The sequence below is a fragment of the Diabrotica undecimpunctata genome, chromosome 2, assembly GCF_040954645.1.
Source record: "Diabrotica undecimpunctata isolate CICGRU chromosome 2, icDiaUnde3, whole genome shotgun sequence".
Lineage (NCBI taxonomy): Eukaryota > Metazoa > Arthropoda > Insecta > Coleoptera > Chrysomelidae > Diabrotica > Diabrotica undecimpunctata.
The window spans coordinates 7,303,659-7,328,104 of record NC_092804.1 but is presented as its reverse complement, the minus strand read 5'-3'; the positions used below and the strand labels follow the sequence as shown (position 1 = coordinate 7,328,104).

Sequence of the window (24,446 nt, the reverse complement as noted above, 5' to 3'; positions counted from 1 at the left end):
GATCGATTCCATTTCGTAAAATGTATGTCGTATTTATTTGAAAGTGACAAATAAACCTTATCAAGCTTAATCTCTAGAATTTTATTACCTGACTTTCCATTTACATGTCAATTACACCCAGCGTCCAAATCATGTATGCAGAAACAGGTAATTTTATTTTTCAGTGTCGAATTTTAAATTTAGCGTCCAAATCATGCACGCCCGTTCAATTTATGTGTGCACTAAAGTTAAACACCTACAAGTGCACTTATCATTTTATTACACAGAAAATGGGCGATTAAACAGTCCTCGAAAAAAATGGACCCATAAATCTGTTAAGTCACCTCTACAAGTTATTCACAAGAATAATAACAAATAGAAAAATCCATCGAATCCAACCGTCCGTTGATCCTATATTTCATAGACTTTCACAATGCATTCGATACAATAGAAATTAACAGTGCAATGAGTGCCTTGGAGGAAAGTCGCATATATTACTCGGTACTAGTACTAGTCGGTACTCCAAACTGATTGCGAATATATGAGGAGGTGGCGTTCAAAAAAGGATTTGTCACAACTAGAAAAATGTTCAAAAAATCAAAAAAACTATTTCTTTTTTTTTAATAATAGATAGGTAAATAATAGGAATGGTACTTAGTTCTGGACACATAAAATAAATATAAAAGTAAAATATTATTTAGATGTTTTATAAAAAATAAGTTTATTCAATGGACTAAACGCGTTTTGATCGACCGGTATAGATCAAACTTCTTTTGAATAAACTCTATGAGGACTAATCCTCTTTTTATTGATCATGTAGATAGGTATAGGTCAAAAAATGTACTTACAAAACAATAAATTTGATATAAACAGCAATACCTTTATGACTTCAAAGTATAAAATCAAAAGGTAAATGTATAAAATTCAAAACTCAAACGTGCATCCCAACATCTTCCTCTGGACAGTCACAGTTTTCTTCATCATGGTCAGCCACTTCTGTTCCAGGGACGTTGTTAGAAACGATACGAAGATACCAATATAGTGTTTGATCGTTCTTCCATTCTTCCCCAAAGATCTGCATCAAAAGATTGTCAATATCTTTTTTTTTTTTTGGCTGGAGATATGCTGTGACAGTAAAAGCTTTAATCGATCTTCCCAATCCTCTCAAAGATGGCTTACCGGAAAATAAATAGTTTAATGCATTCCTCAGGCGCCAACATCGTTTCTGAAACCAGTATCAGGCAGTAGCATGAAGATATACGCAAATACCTTGCAAGTGAAAACGCCGAAGATATCTTACAAGATCCCACAAGAATATTTAACTCTGATGAGTTAGGTTTTGCTACAAATTCTAAAACATGTTTGGTCTTAGGACCAGAAGGGATGAAAAATTTGTATGAAATCAAATCTGGTTCAGAAAAAGAATGCATTACAGTTCTCTTTAAAATTTCAGCAGAGAGACAAATTTATCCTCTTATGGTTACTGGTCATTGGTAAGATATTTTATTTTATTTCATTACGCCTAACTTATACCTGATTAATTATAGGAAGGTATAAAAAAGGTTGGATGTCAAGCCAAACACACATCTTTTATTTATAAAACAAAAAGACGTGAAATACAATATACTTTATTTCTTGGATGGTCATAAATCTCATTTGACCTATAATCTCAGCAAATTTTGCGCAGAAAATGGAATGTTTCTTTACTCACTTTTCCCAAATGCAACGCATATTCTGCAGACGTTTCGTTATTAGCACCCTTAAAAGCTAGTTGGAGGAAAATTATTCTTAATTGGAGAAAAGCAGATTATAATAAGCCAGTTAACAAAGCAACCTTTCCCCATCTATTAGAAAATGCCATAAGCGAATTATATCCCTATAATGTAGATACTATAGACTTTGGCAAATGCATGCAAGACTCTTCCAGAATTTTGGGGGAAAACAAGGAAAATAATATAAGTAGAAATAAACATACTGACTTTAATATTCCACATTTTCTTTATTTTTAATCACTAATTCCGTTGGCGGAATGCTATGTTTTATCTGTGTTGTTGTACGGGGCGGAGGCATGGACGCTTACAGACACCACTATTAAAAAACTTGAAGCATTTGAGATGTGGCTTTATAGAAGAATGCTGAGAATATCATGGACAGCAAGGATCACGAACAAGGAAGTTCTAGAAAAAATAAAGAAGGAACCAGAGATTGTGTTTACGATCAAATGCATAAAATTGCAATATCTGGAACACGTTATGAGAAATCAGCACCGTTACTCCCTGCTGCAGTCTATATTGCAAGGTAAAGTCAAAGGTAAGCGAGGACCCGGTAGAAGGAGAATATCATGGCTGCGGAATTTAAGAACATGGTTTAAGAAAACCTCAACGGAGTTATTTCGAGCCGCAGCGAGAAAGGTCATGATTGCCAATATGATTTCCAATATCCGAAACGGATAGGAACCAGAAGAAAAAGAAGAATTCTGTTGGAAAGAAGAAAAGAATTTAAACGTGCTAAAATGGGTGAATGGACAGGTGACGAATCAGCAAAGGAGTTGTTTAAAATATGGAGGAAGTTACAGATGAGATGTAAAGAAACAAAAGAAAGTGAAGTTCTAGATGCAGAAAAAGAAGGGAATAACATTAAAACACCTCAGAAAAATGATACCATTATTATCCATAGCAATGTACTGTTGAACGAGACAACGCCTCCAGGACTATCGATGTCTAGCCCTAATCAAAATTTACAGCACCAAAAAATTAGCACTTTCTTCTTAGACCACATTTTTTGGCTAGAAGAGTAACCTGAAAAGAAAAACCAAGTTGTGAAAAAGGAAAGGCTGCCCTACGCTACTACGTGACTTGAGTATCATGAAAACAAAGAAACCTTGAAAATAAAAGAATTAAAAGAACAAAAAGAAAGAGCTATAATAAAAAAAAAGAAAAAATGAAGAAAAGCAGCAAAAAGCTGTAAATAAAAATATTAAAAATCAGAAAAAAGTTCAGACAAAAACCAAAAAACCTAAAATAGATTATTCCGAAAGCGAGGGAGATGAAGAATGGTCTGAAAGCGAAACAAGTCTTGACGATATATCAGAACATTTCACGAGTGACAAAGAAGAGGAACCCTTAGCCAAAATTGCTGAAAAAGAAATGCAAGTAAAGGACGGGGAATTTTATTTAGTTAGTTTTCCTGGGAAAAAATATCACACAACTACGTGTGTACTATTCTAAACGTAGTTAGTCGAGATGAAATTAAAGTTCAAGCTCTTTGTCCTATTGACGAAGATAAGTCAACCTATAAGCATATTGACGGTGATATTAGCATAGTCACTAAAGTTCAACATTTATGTAGGCTGGAGCAGCCAAAACTTGTAGGCACTGAGAATCGTATTAGGTACAAATTTTCCGCTGCAATACCTAGCAAGAAGTAAGTACCTAATATACAATGTTAACGTATCAAATTAAAGTTTTATTTATATCGTTTGGTATGGATCAATTACTGGGAAAACATGGTCAAACACTAGTTGTCAAGTGGACAACAACCGGAAGAATACGAATTTATATATATATATATATATATATATATATATATATATATATATATATATATATATATATATATATATATATATTGTTATGATGTGTTTTTTGTTTGAATGATGAGCAATGAGTATTTTTAATAATATAATATATAGGGTTTTTATCGCGGTTCTCAAAGAATTAGTTTGTAAGTACTTTTTTAAATTATCTTTATTGTAACTATTATGAAACACACATATATATATCTAACCTAGCCAATGTAAATTTAAAATAAACTATCTTTAAACTGATATTCTTATAAAACTAATTAAATTCTATAGACAATCTAAAATTTAAACAAACTATCTTCAAAATTGAAATTGTTATGACACTAACTAAATTATATTAACAAAATTTTGTACCTTTCTTTCACTGAATGCCTAAATGAACTGTTTTCCACTAAGTATATAGATTCTAATCACCACTGAATGTCTTCGTACTTCAGTTATCCTTGTTTTTTTGTGAAATTACTTTTTTCAATTATCAGCTTCTACCAATTTAAGATATATTTTTCTTCACCAGCATCTATACACCACCAACCAAACCAGCAAACAGCATTTATATTTATTCTTCTTTTCAATATACCAATATCCAATTATTATAAGTTGATTTATACTAATCTCCAACCATAATATAATTTAATTTCTTCCAATATACCTTTTTTTATCTTCAATAATTATTTGTGTATAATTATAAATGTGCATTAAATTATATGCATAATTTTTAATCTTCATTTAACTCACTATATTAAACATTTTGACTATTTGTACTTGATTCACTGACTCCAACTAACTTTCATAATAAACTGCTTGACTTCTGACTAAAAACTTCCAAAACTTCCAAAAACTGCCATCTTGAATCCAAATCACGGGTATTTATATGTTTTTTGGTTTTCTAGAACCATCTCGTAAGATATCATGTTCTATTTTGTTCTATTAACTACTTGTCTGAATTTTCTGGAACAAACCATTTCGCAAACATGGCCATCTCCGGAGATCCAGAGAATTCCATTCTTTTCTATTAATAATTTTGTTTACATTTAGGCTTTTCAGATCAGAATATATAATTAAATTAGTAACTTAACATTCTAATTTAATAAAATACACATTTCAAACAATATATTATTATAACCCACTTTTATTCGTAATTATGATTCTTAATTTGACACTTGGAGTATGTATAGTTGGTTGCCTAGGCACATGGCTCACTTATATATATTTACAATATTAAATACAACTTTTTTCAATTATTATATGCTAATTTATTAAAAATGCCCTCACATAAATATATTTTTATAAAATTCTCTAGTATATAACTTATTTAAAATAATCAAATACTTTTTTATATCTAATATTATGTAGTATATAACTTATAAATTATTTTCTATAAACCCCAATCGTTACAATACCCCAAAAATAATATTTAAAATAAATAATTTACATATTATTTTTTTAAATATTAATTTTCTCATACCTTATTAAATTTAATAAATCAATTTTTTTTTTATTTATTTAAAATGTGTTAAATACATCCCTGTTCGCTGTCTATGTCAAAATAGAGAATAACGGAGAACAGTTCGTCTATTCTATGGTCAAACTGTCATGTCAAATGGAACAATGGATGCGATATCAGAGAATAAAATATAACCTTAATAAAAAATATAATAGATATGGTGTTCTGTTTATTTATAGACAAAATCTAGGAATTATTTCCATTCAAAATAACTTTCATTAATATAAATTGGTAAGTTTTACACTTTTTATAAAGACATTTACACAATCAATAATTCTGTATCTAACCCCAAATTATGATTTTTAGGGTACCAAACAATTTCCATATGTACAAAATTCAACAAGTATGATGTCAAATTTATTCACAACAAAGAAATCTACCATCTATCTATGAAATGGATCTATCAGTAAGTTTTTTTTTTTTTAATTCTTTTCTTTGTTTAGTTGACATATTGGGCATTGGGTAGTAATTTCTTTTGCTATACTTATGTCATTCTTTGCAAAATAATTGTCCCTAAATAGCATCCATAGCTTTCTTGAACCAATATGCATATAATTGTTATGTAAATTTTTCAATATTTTCTTTGCTAAAATTCTAGTTATTACATATACTTCTATGCCATTTATTATTTTATAATATACCCCATCTTTCCTAAGGACTTTTTGTTTTTCACTCAAATTGATCTGATCTCTTATAATTTCTTCTTTAGAATATAATCCTGTACTTTCTACTAATTGATTTAATCCAATTTTTATTGTTCGCTGCCCTTTTTGTGATGTATTTTCTAACCTTGATAAAGCATCTGCCACTATATTGGATTTTCCAGAAATGTATTTGATTTCAAAGCAGTATTCACTAAGTATTAGACTCCACCGATGTATTCTACTGTTTCCATATTTGTTATTTAATATAGACGTTAAAGCTTGGTGATCTGTTTCTATAGTAAATTCATTACCCAACAAATAAAATCTTAATTTTGTGACACAGTGTATTATACTTGCTAGTTCTAATTCTGAAACTGAGTAACCCTTTTCATGTGGCTTTGTAATTCTTGAAATGAATTGTATTGGGTATTCGACCCCATCATGTATTTGTAATAATACCCCTGATAATCTCTCTATTGATGCATCTGTTCTTAATATGAATGGCTGTGTGTAGTCAGGATAGTATATTTTCAAATTTGACAGAAAAATGTTTTTAATCTCTTGGAATGCTAGTTCTCTTCTCTGATCCCATCTCCATTTTACACCTTTTCTCAGTAGTTCAAGTAATGGAATTTCTTTTATACTTAGATCTGGTATCATCCTTTTATAATAATTAATTATTCCAATGAATCCTCTTAAAGTTCTTAAATTGTGTGGTGTTTTATATTCCTGAATGACTTGTGTCCGTTCTGGATCCATTTCGATTCCCTTAGTGTTAAGTTTATAACCTAGATATATGACTTCTTTTTGAAAAAATGTACATTTTTCTTGATTTATTTTTAGTCCAACTTTGTCTAATCTATTTATTATAATTTTTAGGTGTTTCTCATGATCTTCAGCCGTTTTAGAAAAAATTAATATATCATCAATGTAGTGAATTACCAAATGTTCATATTGATCCAGAATATCATGAAGACATCTACATAGAGCACTGCAAGATGATTGAAGTCCAAATGGTACTACTTTGAATTGATATACTACTCCATCTATCTGAAATCCTGTATACTGTCTACTTTTTCTTTCTAGAGGTATTAACCAGAAACTATGCTGTAAATCGATTTTAGTGAAAAATGACATTCCTGTAATTCTTCCTAATATTCCATCTATACTCATTGGTGCTTCAAATTGCTTTTCCGTAATCTTGTTAATATTCCTTGCATCCAAACATAACCTGATTTCACCTGATCTTTTTCGTACTACTACTATGGGGTTAATAAAACGTGTGTCTGCCTTCTCAATGATCCCATGTTCTAACATATTATTAATTGTTTTGTTTACTTCTTCTCTGTATTTATATGGTATTGGGTATGATTTTGTTTTAAAATCTTTTTCCTCCTTAACTCTTATACTATGGATATAATTCTGTGCAATTCTATTTTCTTTATTGACAAGTCCCTTGTGTTGCTGCAATATGGAAATGACTATTGATTTATATTCTTCAGGGCAATTTAAAACTTTTATCACATCTTCTTCTTTACAAATAAAATTATTCTTCATTATGTACTCATTATTCCTTGCTTCCAATTTTACGCACTCCGCCTCGTAGGCATCCATCTGCTTAAAATTTCCATTCCTTAAATATTCACTACAATAATTATTCTTTACATTCTTTTGGGACATTTCCCTATCATCAAAATACATTTCTTCTTCATAAACATCATTATTTTCTTTTAATAATATCCTATCAACTCTTATTCCTTCTTCCACCTCATCTTTCTGCATAAATTTAATTATTTGCCCTTCAAAAGTTACCATTTTTTCTTCAAAATCTATCTTTACTTTCTTCTTTTCCAATTCATCATTTCCCATTAATATATCAACACATAAATCCTTGACAATAAATCCTTGCATATTAATTTCTTTATTAAGAATATTAATTTTAAAATTGGCTAGTTTATCAATTTCACCCAACTTCTTATTATTTGCACCAATAATTTTAATTTTTGGAATCTTTATTATATCTGATAGTTTTAATGTATTAAAAATAAAATTCTCCGAGACTAAAGTACTTTCTGAACCAGTATCTATCATAATTTTAATCATTTTATTTTTGGCCAAAGCATTTATATAAATTAAATTAATAGATTCAATAATTTTCTCTTCATCTAAAGAAATAAATTCAGAAGGTTTTTCATAATAGCAATGGCCTAACTTGTAATTCAGAAAGTTTACTGCACAAAATTTTGATTATTAGAATTGTCAGATTGTATCTGACCACTTGGATCTGATGTCCTATGTCTTTCCCTACTATGACTTCTACTCACATTTTCCTGCCTTGTACTATTTTGTTCCCTGTCTTCGCAGCTTCTATTCCTTCGAACACAATTTACCTGTCTGTTATAGTTAGGTCGCTCTGTATTTCTTCTATTATTAAAATCTTGTCTATTATTATTAGTACTGTCATTAAAATGTTGTCTATTATAATTAGTATTATTATTAAAATTTTGTCTATTATAACTAGTATTATTATTAAAGTTCTGTCTATTTGGATTACTGTTATTATTATTAAAATTTTGTAAATTATTACCATACCTAGTATTAATGTTATATGATTGTCTATATTGTTGAATATCATTTTTATTATATTGAAAGTTATTATTGTTTTTTCTGTTGTTATTATTACTTGTCATATTGCCTCTTTGTATTCTTTGAATAAAATTAATAAAACTATCTATTGTTTGAATATTTTGTACAGTTACGGTTTGCACAACATCAGCATCAAAATGTCTAGATACATTTAAGACTGTTTCATCCTCTCTAAGTGGTGGTTCTAAATATTTTGCAACTGTTATCAATTTCAATGCATAATCTACCATATTTGATTTTAAATTTTGATTATACTTTCCAAAATATAGAATTTCTCTAAACTTGGCTTGCTCTAATTCACCCCAATAATAATTTAAAAATTTATTTTCAAATGTTTGAAAATTATCTAAATCATTCTCAATACTAGCAAACCAAGTTGCTGCATTGTCATTTAATGTCATTCTAATATAATCTTTAATATCATTAATATTATTCACCAATCTTAATTTATGTTTTAAACTATTTATGTATACTCTAGGATGCAAATTTTTTATATTACCAGATAATTTAATCCCAGTCTCATTTGTTAAATTTAAGTAAGGTCTCCCTATGTCTCTCATTTGTGAAATATCATCTATTCTCTGTTCCACATTTCTTATTTGATTACAATTTATTTGAATATTTTGTTGTATATCGTCTAATTTTTCTTCTGTGTTTCTCCTGTCTTCGTTAATTTTTACTTCTAAGTTACATTTCTGTAACTCTATTTTCTGTTCTATATCTATCTTATTATCTTGAATAATCCTCTTTACTTCTGTCCTCTCATTGTCTATCCTTTTCTTGTAGTCATTCCGTATACTTTTTATTTCATTTGCTACTTTTTTCTCTGCAGCTTCAAGTTTTTTATCCATTTGTTTTACAATTTTATTATTATTATCTTCTATTTTCTTTTCTAATTTTCTATAATTCTCTTCCATTTTTTGTTCCATTTTTTTCATGTCTTCTTTGACTTCTTTTGAATTCTCTTCCAATTTTTTTATGTCTTCTTTGATTTCTTTTGAATTCTCTTCCATTTTTTTCGTATTCTCTTCCATTTTCTGTTCCATTTTTTTCATGTCTTCTTTGATTTCTTTTGAATTCTCTTCCATTGTCTTGTTCATCTGCATCATTAATGACATCAAAGCTGCCATATTGACATTTTCCTCTCTTTCTGGATTCATTTCTGCAGTATCTTGTGGAACTTGAACTAAACTCTCCTCTTGTATAGGTTGTGTTTCTACTTCCACATCTTCTTCATTCTTTTTGCTTCTTGTACCTTTCTTTCCTTGAGACATTTTGAGACTTTACTTGTTCAAATATAATTAAAAATAAAATCTATAATTTTTTCTTTCTACTGATAATTAATTTAATTATATGAGAGCACTTATCTTCCCAAACTAATTCTTTTAAATAGAGAGCCACCGCGTTGGGCGCCAAATTGTTATGATGTGTTTTTTGTTTGAATGATGAGCAATGAGTATTTTTAATAATATAATATATAGGGTTTTTATCGCGGTTCTCAAAGAATTAGTTTGTAAGTACTTTTTTAAATTATCTTTATTGTAACTATTATGAAACACACATATATATATCTAACCTAGCCAATGTAAATTTAAAATAAACTATCTTTAAACTGATATTCTTATAAAACTAATTAAATTCTATAGACAATCTAAAATTTAAACAAACTATCTTCAAAATTGAAATTGTTATGACACTAACTAAATTATATTAACAAAATTTTGTACCTTTCTTTCACTGAATGCCTAAATGAACTGTTTTCCACTAAGTATATAGATTCTAATCACCACTGAATGTCTTCGTACTTCAGTTATCCTTGTTTTTTTGTGAAATTACTTTTTTCAATTATCAGCTTCTACCAATTTAAGATATATTTTTCTTCACCAGCATCTATACACCACCAACCAAACCAGCAAACAGCATTTATATTTATTCTTCTTTTCAATATACCAATATCCAATTATTATAAGTTGATTTATACTAATCTCCAACCATAATATAATTTAATTTCTTCCAATATACCTTTTTTTATCTTCAATAATTATTTGTGTATAATTATAAATGTGCATTAAATTATATGCATAATTTTTAATCTTCATTTAACTCACTATATTAAACATTTTGACTATTTGTACTTGATTCACTGACTCCAACTAACTTTCATAATAAACTGCTTGACTTCTGACTAAAAACTTCCAAAACTTCCAAAAACTGCCATCTTGAATCCAAATCACGGGTATTTATATGTTTTTTGGTTTTCTAGAACCATCTCGTAAGATATCATGTTCTATTTTGTTCTATTAACTACTTGTCTGAATTTTCTGGAACAAACCATTTCGCAAACATGGCCATCTCCGGAGATCCAGAGAATTCCATTCTTTTCTATTAATAATTTTGTTTACATTTAGGCTTTTCAGATCAGAATATATAATTAAATTAGTAACTTAACATTCTAATTTAATAAAATACACATTTCAAACAATATATTATTATAACCCACTTTTATTCGTAATTATGATTCTTAATTTGACACTTGGAGTATGTATAGTTGGTTGCCTAGGCACATGGCTCACTTATATATATTTACAATATTAAATACAACTTTTTTCAATTATTATATGCTAATTTATTAAAAATGCCCTCACATAAATATATTTTTATAAAATTCTCTAGTATATAACTTATTTAAAATAATCAAATACTTTTTTATATCTAATATTATGTAGTATATAACTTATAAATTATTTTCTATAAACCCCAATCGTTACAATATATATATATATATATATATATATATATATATATATATATATATATATATATATATATATATATATATATATATATATAGGTACTACTTTTTGTATTAAAAAAAATTTTTTAGTTTTAGTTTCAACGCTTCTACACGATCTTACATTGTAAATGAACATTTCAGCATTTTTTGTTTTGTGTAGAATAAAAAGTAAAAGGATATATATGAGTTTAACTATAAAAATTTCCTTAATTGGTCAATTACTGGTTAACTCACCCTACCATCCAAGTGACATTATGGGGATTATAATGACGATATGAAAAATTATAAAGTGTCCAAGGCCATGCAAAGAGATCGATTTTTACAGACATGCTTAAAAAAAGTTTTGTTGAAAATTTTGTACCGGAAGAACATTTATCTTACGATGAAAGTATCATAAAATGCTTTGGCAGACATAGCTGCAAGCTCGGTGTGTCAACACAAAAAATGGGCATTTGGTTAACTTTGACTTATACCAAGGAAAAAATTCAAAATCAAATAATGGCTATGAAAAACTATTTGGAAAAGCTACTAGTCCTTTGTTATTACTATTAGACGATCTGCCAGCCGAGAAAAGCAATCTAAGATACAATATTTATATGGATAATTTGTTTTTTGGAACGGAATTTTTATTTTGATTTTTAAAATTTCGTGGTTATAACGCCATAGGAACCATTCGCGAAATGCGAGTTCCCAGAGGATGAAATAAGTCAAGAAACGTTTTTTCGAGTGTGAGAAAAGTAAAGAAGCTCTTCGAAGAAGCTCTAAGTTGATAAATAAAAAAATTATAACTCGTTTTAGACTTACTTCGCCAAAAATTGTTGGTTATTTAGCACATCAATGAATGTTATAAACATTAAATATATTCATACAAAAACTAACACTAGACAAAAGACAAACATTTTAAAAATTGAATGAAAAAGACAGCAAAGATTTGATTTCACGTTCAAAGCGTCTATGTATCTGTTGATACGTATTTCGACTTAATAAGTCTCATCAGAACAGTTATTCATAGCCGTTCTTAACGTGAAAAATAATCTTCTCTGTCTTTTAGGAAGCAACAATAAAATGGCTTCGTTATCGACGCAATAGCGACATCTGATAGAAAAATCGGTAAGATAGTTTCGAAACAAATTCAGATTTCTGCTTTAATCTGAACCTTCTATAAATGCAAGGTATAACAGACGTTGATAAACATGTTAATAGAGACATGGGGAATCTAAAATTTGCATTCCACGACATGTCTATCAACTAAGCAGAAATCCATAACGAATTTGTTTCTTGTACTCATACAGAGTAGATCCGAATAAAATGAAAAAGACAGCAAAGATTTGATTTCACGTTCAAAGCGTCTATGTATCTGTTGATACGTATTTCGACTTAATAAGTCTCATCAGAACAGTTATTCATAGCCGTTCTTAACGTGAAAAATAATCTTTTCTGTCTTTTAGGAAGCAACAATAAAATGGCTTCGTTATGGACGCAATAGCGACATCTGATAGAAAAATCGGTAAAATAGTTTCGAAACAAATTCAGATTTCTGCTTTAATCTGAACCTTCTATACCTTGCATTTATATGGGATTTCTGCTTAGTTGATAGACATGTCGTGGAATGCAAATTTTAGATTCCCCATGTCTCTATTAACATCTTTATCGACGTCTGTTATACCTTGCATTTATACAAGGTTCAGATTAAAGCAGAAATCTGAATTTGTTTCGAAACTATCTTACCGATTTTAAAAATTGTTTCGATTTTACATTGCGGGCAACGGCAGGGGACAGAATGGCTCCTGGTCTTAACGGAAATGTTAAAGTGACATCTGACATACCTCACCTTATGTGGGCAGTTACAATATTAGAGTAATCTACACATTTTAAAAATTCTATGGTAAACTGAACATAGACCAAAAGGTCCAGATCCAATAAAATATTGTTGCATACCATCAAAAACATATTTACCCACATTATCAAATACCGCAGGAACAAACGGCGTTTAAAAAATCCTTTTTTAAAACGACTTCTAAAAATCAAAATACCAAAAAAAAATATTTATAAAGTTTGGAATTTATTCTTAGAAAAAATATTTAAGTAAAAGGTTATTACGCAACAAAAATCAATTTAGAAAACCCAAATTGGTGGAAACGAAAACTCATTACATTTACCACATACCACATACCTGATAATATGGTAAAGGATAAAAAAGTTATATATGTAAAAGTTACTCAAATTTATTTTTATAAAATATTTATTTCTAAAAAATACAAAATATACCAATTACTTCTCATATTTTTTAATTACATTTTTAAATTCGTTTATTACCCTCCATTTTTCGCGTCCAGCGTCCTCTAAAAACCGGTAAGTGTTTATGAAAATGTAAATTTTGTTTATCTTTGCGAATGCACACCATCAATTAATAAGGTGGCCCACTGGAGTTGGATGGCAGTCACTAAAGACGTTTCTTATTCATAAGCCGTCAAGTGTTTCCCGGATTAATTATTGTGGTAGTGCATTATCAAGTTTAATTTTTAAAAGTAAGTTTATATTTTAGCTTTTTTTATTTATAAGATCTGGTATTAACTAATGTCATGATCATTTCGTTGTAATTTGTCCACTGATTTTCGAACTGTCCAAGGTTTTGTAAGAAAGGGCATTTAAAATGAATTAAAAAAAGGCGCTATGATGAATTATAAATATATTATTTTTATTCAGTTGAATCTCTAGGGTCAGCAAAATATATTTACGTTTCAGGAATTCAGAACATATTTTGTTAGTGAATAAAAAAAAATAAATTGGTAGGGTCAGTATGAGATACTACAATGGAATCAGGAATTGGATTTGTAGGTGCAAATATGTAGACAAATCTGCCAAAACTAAAACATGGTGGTTCCTAATGATGGTTAATTCTTATTCTATTATTTTATCAAGCAATTTTGCTCTTTCTGTTTTCTCGGATTGTGTTTTTATGTTTTATTGTCACTTTATCTTTTCATTGCTCATCACTCAACGGCGATTTTTCTCTTGCTATCTTGTCAAAAGCTTTTTTTAAGTTAATGAAGCAAAGAAACGCCGGTATATTATATTCTGGTGCCTTTCGTTTGACTCAATTTGGTTAAAATTTGTATCGTTAGTTTCAGCGTGGTGTTTAAGCTATTCCCTGCTAACTTTTGTTTTTTTTATTGTGTTTTTAGTAAAAGTTTGCCGTTTTGTCTAAAAAAATATATAGTTTATTGAATACAATTTAAAAATTGTCATTTTGTTAATTTTTTTGTGTTTTTTTGAGTGTCTTAAATAGGGATCGTGGCAGGTGCCATGAAAAAAAAAACGGTTTATTATCAAAAACATATTTTATTGGAGGTAGTCATTAATTTACATTAAACTCAATATGTTTAAGAATGCCATTTTATCATACGTTCTATATATAATCCGATATTAAATTTGATGCCTTGTTTTCTTACATTAGTCTTACATATTGAATATTTATCTCTGTTTTCCTTCGTTGGTCCTCTCCAACGTTGAGTATCTTTGCAGCTGAACATGACTTAATCGTGCTAAACACATTTTACAAACTACCACCAACGGAGAAGACGTTATTATAAGAAACCAAATAGACTATATACTTGTTAACAAATGATATCGAAATAGTTTCAACAGTGTTAAATGGGGCTAATCACCAGGGGGCTGCCATTCAATCTGACCACAATCCTTTAGTGGGCGTGTATAGAACCAAGTTAAAGAAAACACGCGGAAAAACATGACATGAGAAAACTAAAATGTAGTGAAGTAAAATAAATAGTCAGCAAAACAATAAATAGAAAATTCAAAGAAATCGATAATACTACGGAAAGCACAGAAGAGAAGATAGTATCTCTTAATAAAACGGTATATACGGTATATACAGCTTTTTTGGACTTTTAACTGCTTTTCTTGTTTTACTTGTAAACTTTATTTATTTTTACGCACAACAGGCCGTTAATGTCTAGGACATTTTTTTCTAATTACAATTATTTTAAACAAAACTTTAACTTAAATATGTATATACAACATTCTTAACTGCTCTGAAGGACCTGGTGGACAATATTTCTCCATTCGCTTCTATTTTGTGCTTTTCTTTTCCAGTCCCTCACCTTCACGTGTTTAAGGTCTTCCTCGACTTTACTAATCCACCTCGTTCTGGGTCTACCTCTTCGACCAACCATCCCCTGTCTACTGTCTTCCGTCCTCCGAATATGCGTCTCAATATTTTCCTTTCCCATCTTTCCAGAGTATCCTCTTTCTTCTTATTTAATGTCCATCGTCCATTTTATGTCTCACCGGCATATGTTACTGTGGGTCGAATTACTGTTTTATATATTCTGAGTTTACCTTGTCTAATTTTTTATTCCCTTTTGCTATTCTGCCATTTCTCTTTTCCATTTTCATCGAAAACTATACCCAGGTAAACTATATTCTGGTATTATATCAGGACAAAGCTGGTCCATATTTCTATTATTTTATGTGACTATTTATATTTATTGATATTGTGTCGATAAATAGAAAAATGGGGAAACATTTATTTTATTAGTATTATTTTTGAAAGTAAACAAATTATTTATGAACTAAATTTAAACGACATACTCTGGTAAATCTTGTGTAGGTTGGCATAAATCGTTGTCTTGAGGTAGACGTTTTTCAAAGTTTTCTCGTTCTAAAACGTTTTTAAAATTCTTAAAATTAATTCTTCAATACTCTTCCAGTTTAAGCCATAATGTTGAGAACGCTTTTAACAGTGTGAAACAATAAAATGCGTACTTAACAAAGTAGACTAGACTACAGATATACTAAACTTATTGAAAACATTTACTAGAAATCAAAAATACCTATTAAGATGCACGACCTCTTCTTCTTCATATTCTGTGACTCCTTTTGAAGGTGAGAGATCTAAATAGTAGTTGTGGTTTTGGAAACTGCTGCACGACCTATTTCTGCAGATGAGCTCTCGAATCATCTCCTCAGGTCTTTCAGCCACGAATTCTGTCTTCCTAGTGATCTCACGGTCTCACGAAGTCTTTACACTGGTCTTAGAATGTATGAACTCACGGCTCTAAATATCACCAAAGCTGTTTAACCAAGTCCTAGAGGATGTGTTTAAGAAACTAAATTCGCAAAAGGAAGGAATGATAATAAATTGATAATATCTTAACCATCCACAATATTCCGATGATGTTTTCCTAATATAAAGTAATGAAGAGGAATATCACAATAGAAATACAAAACAACAAGATAGAAAAGGACAGGTCTCAAGCTATAAATTCTTAAGACAAATCATAAAACTCAACAAAGAAAGTGATGATATACGGATATAAAATATCAACAATGACAAGGTAAAATCTGGTAAACACCCAGAGAGCGATGAAAGGACGACTGTTAACAATAAGCTTGAAAGACAGGAAACATAACGAGTGGATGAATATTAAGAAGTTAATAGATGTTAGAAAAAGTAACAGGCATACAGCGTACATTTGCAGGCTATACCATCTGGCAGAAGGACGATAGATGGAAAAATATTGCTTAACTGGAAATCCTGTAAATTAAAAAGCCAATAGATGAGGTGGGCTGATGATTTAAAGAGAAATTCTGGGTGAAAATCACAATGTAAAGAGAAAAAAAGCATAAGGCTTATATCTGAACTTGGATATAAAACCAACTGGAAATCCTGTAAATTAAAAAGCCAATAGATGAGGTGGGCTGATGATTTAAAGAGAAATTCTGGGTGAAAATCACAATGTAAAGAGAAAAAAAGCATAAGGCTTATATCTGAACTTGGATATAAAACCAACTTTAGACAAATAGATCGATTAGGCACATTTATATCTTCAAATCGGGACAATGTTAACTCGTATTCGTAAGTTTTACCATTACCATTCCAATGAAGTTCTTATATCTAAGCCGTGATGTCTGGTGTATAAGATTTCTTCATTTAACTCTTTCTTTTATAATTCTCTGTAAAATTCTGCATAATGTATTTCACATTATTTGTCCCAAATATGATTTTTATTGTATTTTTGATTCAAGAAAACTGCAACCTCGTCCTCTATAGCGGACTGATTTATATCTTTATACAGGTTTCGAATTTTTCTCACAATTTTTTATTTTCTCCCATAAAATAGGTTAAAAAATCTTCAGGGAAGTGCAGTTACCCACACACGTTTCTTCAAAAGTAAAACGTTAATATTTATATCTCAACAATTGCCTTGATTCCTTAATAGACTGAAGGTAGTCTCATTAAGTACTTCCTCAATTTATTAATTCGGCTTGTGGCTGTATTTTTCGTTGGTATTTATGCAATTGCGAAATATTTTGATAAATTGTACTGTCATTACGTTATATATGGAATAAAGACCTAATATTACAATTTCTGGAAGAATTTGTGATTTATTTAAACAAAAACTACTTTTTCTTAACTAAAAAATAAAAATTTTCCATTTTAATGTAATTTTAATGTGATTTGGATGGATGGCAATCAGCTATATAACATACTTATATCAAAAAATGAAAAATAATAATAAATGACGTCAGAAATTAAAATTAAGGTAACTAAAACAGAAGGAATAAGATAAAACAAAAGAAGATGTTATCTGAAGAAGTTTAGAGTACAGAAAACAATATGAGACTCTTCTAAAGGCAAATCCCACAGAAACAAATAACACAGAGGAAATATGGAAAAATGTAAAAGAATCCATTTTGAATTTAGATGAAGAGGTGCTAGGACAGAGAGAAATAAAAAGAAGCAAATAATGATTCAATAGGAAATACAAAATTAAAATTAAACCGAAAAACCAAGCAAGGAATAAATATAGAAATATATAAATTGTTTCTTTGAGCAGTATTTGTTTTTACAATTGGTAGGTTGTTAACCTTGCCAATCACTGTGAAAGTATGGCTGTGAAAGTTGAACAATGGACTCTGAAATAGAAAAAAGAATAGATGTTTTTGAGATGTATATATACAAACGAATGTTGAGAATTTCATGGGTACAAAGAATGACTAATGTTGAGGTACTTCGTCGCATGTGTAAACAAAAAGAATTACTAAGAATGATCAAAGAGAGGAAAATGCAAAACTTGGGTCATGTGTTGAGTGGCGAATATAAATTACTTCAAGTTATACTGGAATGAATAGTATAGGGTAAAAGATCAGTAGAAAGACGCCAGAACTCGTGGCTGAAAGACCTGAGGAGATGATTCAACCGCTCATCCACAGAAATCTTTCACGCAGCAGTTTTCAAAACTTCAATTACCATTTGAATCGCCAACCTTCGAAAGGAGACGGCGCTATGAGAAGAAGAAGTTACGGAAAGCTAGAAACTGAAGTGGAAGATCAAGCAAATAGAGCAAACGTAGGCAGACCAATAATGACATATGCGGCAGAAACAAGACCTGACACAGAGAGGACAAAAAGGATGTTAAAAACAGCAGAGTTGAAAACACTAATTGATGGTAAAACACTATGGGATAGATCTAGAAGTACAGATACACGACGTAGATGCAAGGTGGAGAAGATCAAGAACTTTGTAAGAAATATAAGGGTAGAATGGGACAATTATATAAGCCGAATGACAACATGACAACAAATAGAGTAGTAAAGACGGCAAGAGACGGTTCCCCAATAGGAAGACGATTATTAGGAAGACCACGTAAATAATGGAATGATAACTTACTGGAGGCACATTGAAAAACAGACAGAGTCATGTCTTTATAAAAAGCAGAAGAAGAAGAAGAAGAAGAAATATATAAATAAATAAATGGATACCAATTATAGACAAACATCATCGAAATGAATACAAAGGAAAAAATAAAGTAGCAGTCCAATGTTGCAAAAACAAAAAAGGCTGTGGATGGAAGAGCTGTTAAAGGACATAGAAGAGAATAGTAACAACAGCAGTAAACTCTTTGGATAACAAAGCTCAACATAGAAAATGCACACCAGTGGTTATAATTGACAATGGATCATGGGAAATACACTTCACAGAACTATCTAGATGCAAAGAAAGCCCTAATGAAAAAAACAAATCGCCCAGATGAAATTTCAAATCATCTACAGCATCTAGAACCTGAAAGAAACAGAAGAAATACCCCAGGATTGGAAAGAAATTAGAATCATACCAATATTTAAGAAAGAAGAAGTAACAAACTGTAACAACTATAAAGGAATATCTTTACTGATTACAACATACAAAATTCTAACATCTTTCATCAGACAAAAACTCACTTAATTCACAGAGAAAAAATTAGGAACTACCAGCAAGGATTTACGTAAGGCAGATCCACCACAACTGCGATCCATATAGTTACACAAAAAATCTAGAAATGCCACGAACAAAACATAGAACTACACACTGTTTTCGTAGACTTCAGAAAGGTCTTTGACTTTATTGGAAGAAATAAATTATTAAATAAAATGAAAAATCAAGATATACCGACAAAGCTAATCAGATTAATAAAAATGACTATGGATGGATGTCGAGCTAAAACAACAATAGAAAAAGGTAGCACAAACTCAATTGCATTAACCAACAGGACCGCGACAAGGCGATTCCCTGCCAAATACACTGTTCAACATAGCAGTAAAAGGAAGAGTCAAGACCAGCGGAATTAAAGGAAGTAGAGCCCATTCCTCAACACAAATAGCAGCATATGCAGATGACATAGTTCTTATGAGACGGGAAAAGAACATATTGAAAGAAGCAGTAGCCATGCTGCAAATGCAGCACGAGAAAAAGGTCTAAAAATTAACGAAGGAAAAAGAAAGTTTTTTACTCTATTCTAAAAGAAAAGATAATAAGACAAGAGAAGTCAAGATAAAGGACTACACTAACTTTTGAAAGAGTTTAACAATTTAAATATTTAGGAGTAATTGTGAATGACAAAAATAACAGAAGTGAAAAAGTAACGGAACGAATACTAGTTGGCAACAAAACATACTGAAGATATCATTAGCTAATAAAGGACTAATAAATCAGACTAGTAGTTACATACGCAGCTGAGCTAATGTGCTCATAAATAAAGATGAAGAAAATCCTCAGAAGAATTATGGGACCAATAATAATGGAAAACAGAGAAATGAGAAGAGAAATGAACCATAAGCTACGGGACAGCATGAAGGAAGAAGATATATTTAGACTTAGTAAAGCGCAGAGATTGAGATGGCTGGGACACATAGAGAAGGAAAAACGGCCTACTGATTAAGAAAGTCACCAGAAGGAAGTCAGAATCTGAATGACCAAGGGGAAGACTCAGTGCGAGATAGAAGGACCAGGTCATGAGTGATAACATAATCCTGAAAGTTAGAAACTGGACAAATCGAAATAAGTGGAAGAAAATTGTAACGAAAGCCAAGTCATACAACAAACTCTGAGAATACACAAGATAATTGTGGAGTGATTCACCGCAATAAGCTAATCTGCTAGCTCTAAGTAAGAGCGACAAACATTCCATCAGGAATAAAAGGCCTTGATAATATTGACGATGAATTTAAAAATAAATATCGACTTATTTCGATACGGTCTACAAAGTCGCCTATTCTCGAATAAATAAATATATTCCATAATTTTGCCCCTCACTGTTTAATAAGATACGCGGTAACTTATACGTTATACACAGTACTTTACGATACCATAGTTGACACAATATAAATAATAATTATATAGTGACTTTTACAACAACACTAGGGTGTTATGTGTATGATATGTATGTTTTATGGTCTATGCTCTTAAAACTGGATACTAAGGGAAACTTAAAAATGATAAAGTGTAAAACTCCATGATAATTTAAAATATATACTGATAGTAAAGATACCGACATTACAGAGGAATTACTGTTCTAAACATTGCGTACAATATATTGGTATATATTCTTTATGATCAAGATTATGTGAAAACTTAATAAAACTTGGAATAATTGATCAACAGAATGTATGCGAGGGTTAGGGAAATTTAAAATGACGAGAATTTTACAGATTAGTATACAGAGTAAGATTTACATAGAGGAGGTCCTGATCCAATCTCACAATAATTAAGAAAAATAAGAGAAAAGACAGTATGGGAAGAATACCTGGAGAAACTTTTCCACAATCTTCAAACAAAACAAAAATCCACCATTGAAGAAATTTCAGGTCCCGAAATCCTTCCAGAAGAAATAACAGCAGTTGTCAGACAAATGAAGGATAGAAAGGCACTGGGGCTTGATGAAATTCTTTCAGAACTGTTGAAGCTATAAGATGCAGAACAAATACAAATAATAACTTAAATATTTAATAAAATATACAAGGCAGGAAAAATATAAATATTCAGCCTTGTGTGGAAAAGTCATCCGTAAAAGAATTTATGAGAAATGCGAGAAACAAATTGGGCCCAATCAGTTTGGATTTGTGAATGCCGTTGATACTAGGAAAGCTTTATTTAACGTGCAGGTATTGTTTCAGAAACGTAAAGATGTTAGCTGTAATGTTTTTGCATGCCTGATTGACTACTTTTTGAAGGCTTTCGATAGAGTCAGGCATGAACCAATAATGGAAGTGCTGAAGAGGACAGGGATTAACCGAAGAGACCTAAAAATAATAGCTAACCTATATTGAAATCAATCAGCGGTGCTCCAAATAGATGTAGCATAAACAGATCAGGTCAAAATCTTAAGGGGAGTAAGACAAGGGTGCATAATTTCACCCCTGATATTTAATCTGTACTTGGAGCACATTTTTGAAGAGGCTCTAAAAGATATTGATCAAGGTATCTTAATAAATGGAGTCAAGCTTAATAAACTGCAGTATGCAGATGATACCACAGTGTTTTCCAATATTATAGAGGGGCTGCAAAACTTAATAAAATAAACAAAATAACGTAAACAAGTAGAACATATAGACTGGATATAAACACCAGCAAAACCGAGCTAGTGATCATCAACAAGGAAATCATAACTGAAGCAAATCTTTATGTGAACCAAATGATAATTTAACGCACCTCACAGTACAGCTACTTGGGAATTATAATTAATGAGTCGTGGGACAATACCCAAGTGATTAAATGTCGCATCGGAAGGCAATAAGTGCATTCTTGACTATGAGCTATGTGTTTAAGAACCATGGCCTAACCCTAGAAACAAAAATAAAGCTCCTTAAATGTTACGTGTACTCGGTGCTTCTGTACCGAGGAAAAACGTGGACGTTGAAGGCGGAAACTCTACCAAAACTTCAGGCTTTTGATCTATGGTAATACAGAAGGATCTTGAAGATACCATGAACAGACAAAGTCAAGACATATAATGAGAAATCAAGGCAGGTATGAGCAACTCCAATGCATTTTGCAAGGTAAAATTGAAGGAAAAGGGCCGCCAGGACAAAGAAGAATATCCATATCCTGGCTTGCTAACCTGAGAGCATGGTATACAAAGACCTCAACACAGCTATTTCTTATAGGAACCAACAAAGTCATCATAGCCAGAATGATAGCCAACGTTCGGAACGGACAGGCACCCTAAGAAGAAGAAAGGTATAACAAAATAAATATGCAAAAAGCTTAAGATGGAAATAAATGGGGAAGTTTACTGGAGGACTACGTTCGGCAGGGAACAAATATATGCTAATTGATGATAAGCACCTACAATTTGATTGTTCTCTCCGACATTTTGTGTATAGCTTAGGCAACTTTTATTATTATATAGCACCCTTAATGTTAAACTTTTACAAGTGACAATTAAAACGCCACGCAACAATGCGTAGGTATTCGTTAACAAATAAATGTAATTAGCTCCTCGATAATATACGAATTTAATCAACCCTGTACAATTGTTTTTATAGACTTTTAAGTATATTAGTTAAACAACTCTATCAATTAAAACACTTTTTTGTTTCCCATTCCGCTAACTGCATACTCCGTGTCTAAAATTATCGTCTAATCGAAAGCAGGTCGCCAGAGTATGTTTTCGTTGTGATTGTTCGGGAAGCGGGTAAGTGATGATCGTATCTTTATATTCTAAATGATACACGTTTCCTGGTACAACTTAAATGTTATTAGAAGAATTTTTTATTTGTAATACAAAGAGTAAAAATATAGCTATAACTAGACTTCGGCAAATATGCATATTGCATATTTTGCATATTGTGCATATTTTATGCAAATATTTCATATTTTGGCATATTTGTATAAAAGTTTGCATAAAGTGCATAAAAGTTCAGATTTTTATACTGTATTTGAAAATTTTTAAACATACAAATTTATTTCAATTCTTGTATAAAATTTTGTAGTAATTTTAATCAAGAAATGATCTAAGTACGTAATCTCTACAGGTACAAAACATTTACAATTTCAAAGAAGATCAATTTAAGTAGCCCTCAACATTCTTAGAAAGTCTCGGTCACTGAGGCATTCAGTTATTGGATAATCGCTAAGGGTTCGCTCTATGCATTTTATGATCTAATCCCCAAATCTATCTACAATTTATTGTATCTTAACAGCAGGTAAACGGCTAATAGTTTTGTTCCTAATTTAGGGATTTTCCAAAATCTCCCAGTTTATTGAATTAGGTACCTAAACATTTCTAATTTGATGCTCAGATTTGTAAATCATTTTTGTTTTGATATTCAAAGCGTAAACACTCGTTGTGCGTAACAAAAAGGAAGATTGTGATTTTATAATGCCTAAAACAACCAGCGCTTCAACTTGGATTAAACCTTATAAAGAGCTGTCTATGGATATGGGAAAAATCTACTGTTCAGTCTGTGGCAAAATTGTAAGTATCTAATATTTTCTATTAAATATCTAATATTTCATACATACAGGGTGTTTCCAAATGACACTTACAACGTTTGACTGTAGATACTTCTCGAAAAATTGAACAAAACGATATAGTTAATGAGGGGTCAAACTTATTTACTTTTCGAGATACAGGGTGTTAAAATAAAAAAAAATTAAATTCTTTTAGTTAATAACAACAATAACTTTAAAACCAATAAACGTATTTACTTGAAATTTAGTAGGTTATATACGTAGGTATACTCGTAGGTTGTTTTTAAATGAAAAATAGCTTCCTTTAGTGAGAAAAAATTGTCCATGGTACAATACAATGGTGTGTATTTAGAAAAATTTTTCACCTTTACTTTTTTTTATGAAGTCAGCTATTCTAAAACACAATTATTTTTATTGTAATTGAATTAACAAAAAAAAAAAACTTTTGTTGAATTTTAAAATAAGTTATATGATGTACTAATGGTTAGTAACAAAAACTAATTTGTGGATTAATACTGCATTTAAAACACTTAGCGAGTGTT

The 24,446-nt window shown here is 30.5% G+C and overlaps 1 protein-coding gene across 1 annotated transcript in view; it reads left to right on the top strand.

Moving 5' to 3' along the window:
• Positions 1-24,446, top strand: part of LOC140433120 (uncharacterized) — a 247,345-nt gene that overhangs the window by 96,483 nt on the left and 126,416 nt on the right. Inside the window, exon 11 of the mRNA XM_072521173.1 lies at positions 3,213-3,402. Coding sequence (XP_072377274.1) covers positions 3,213-3,402 — 190 coding nt within the window. The remainder of the gene's footprint in view (positions 1-3,212; positions 3,403-24,446) is intronic.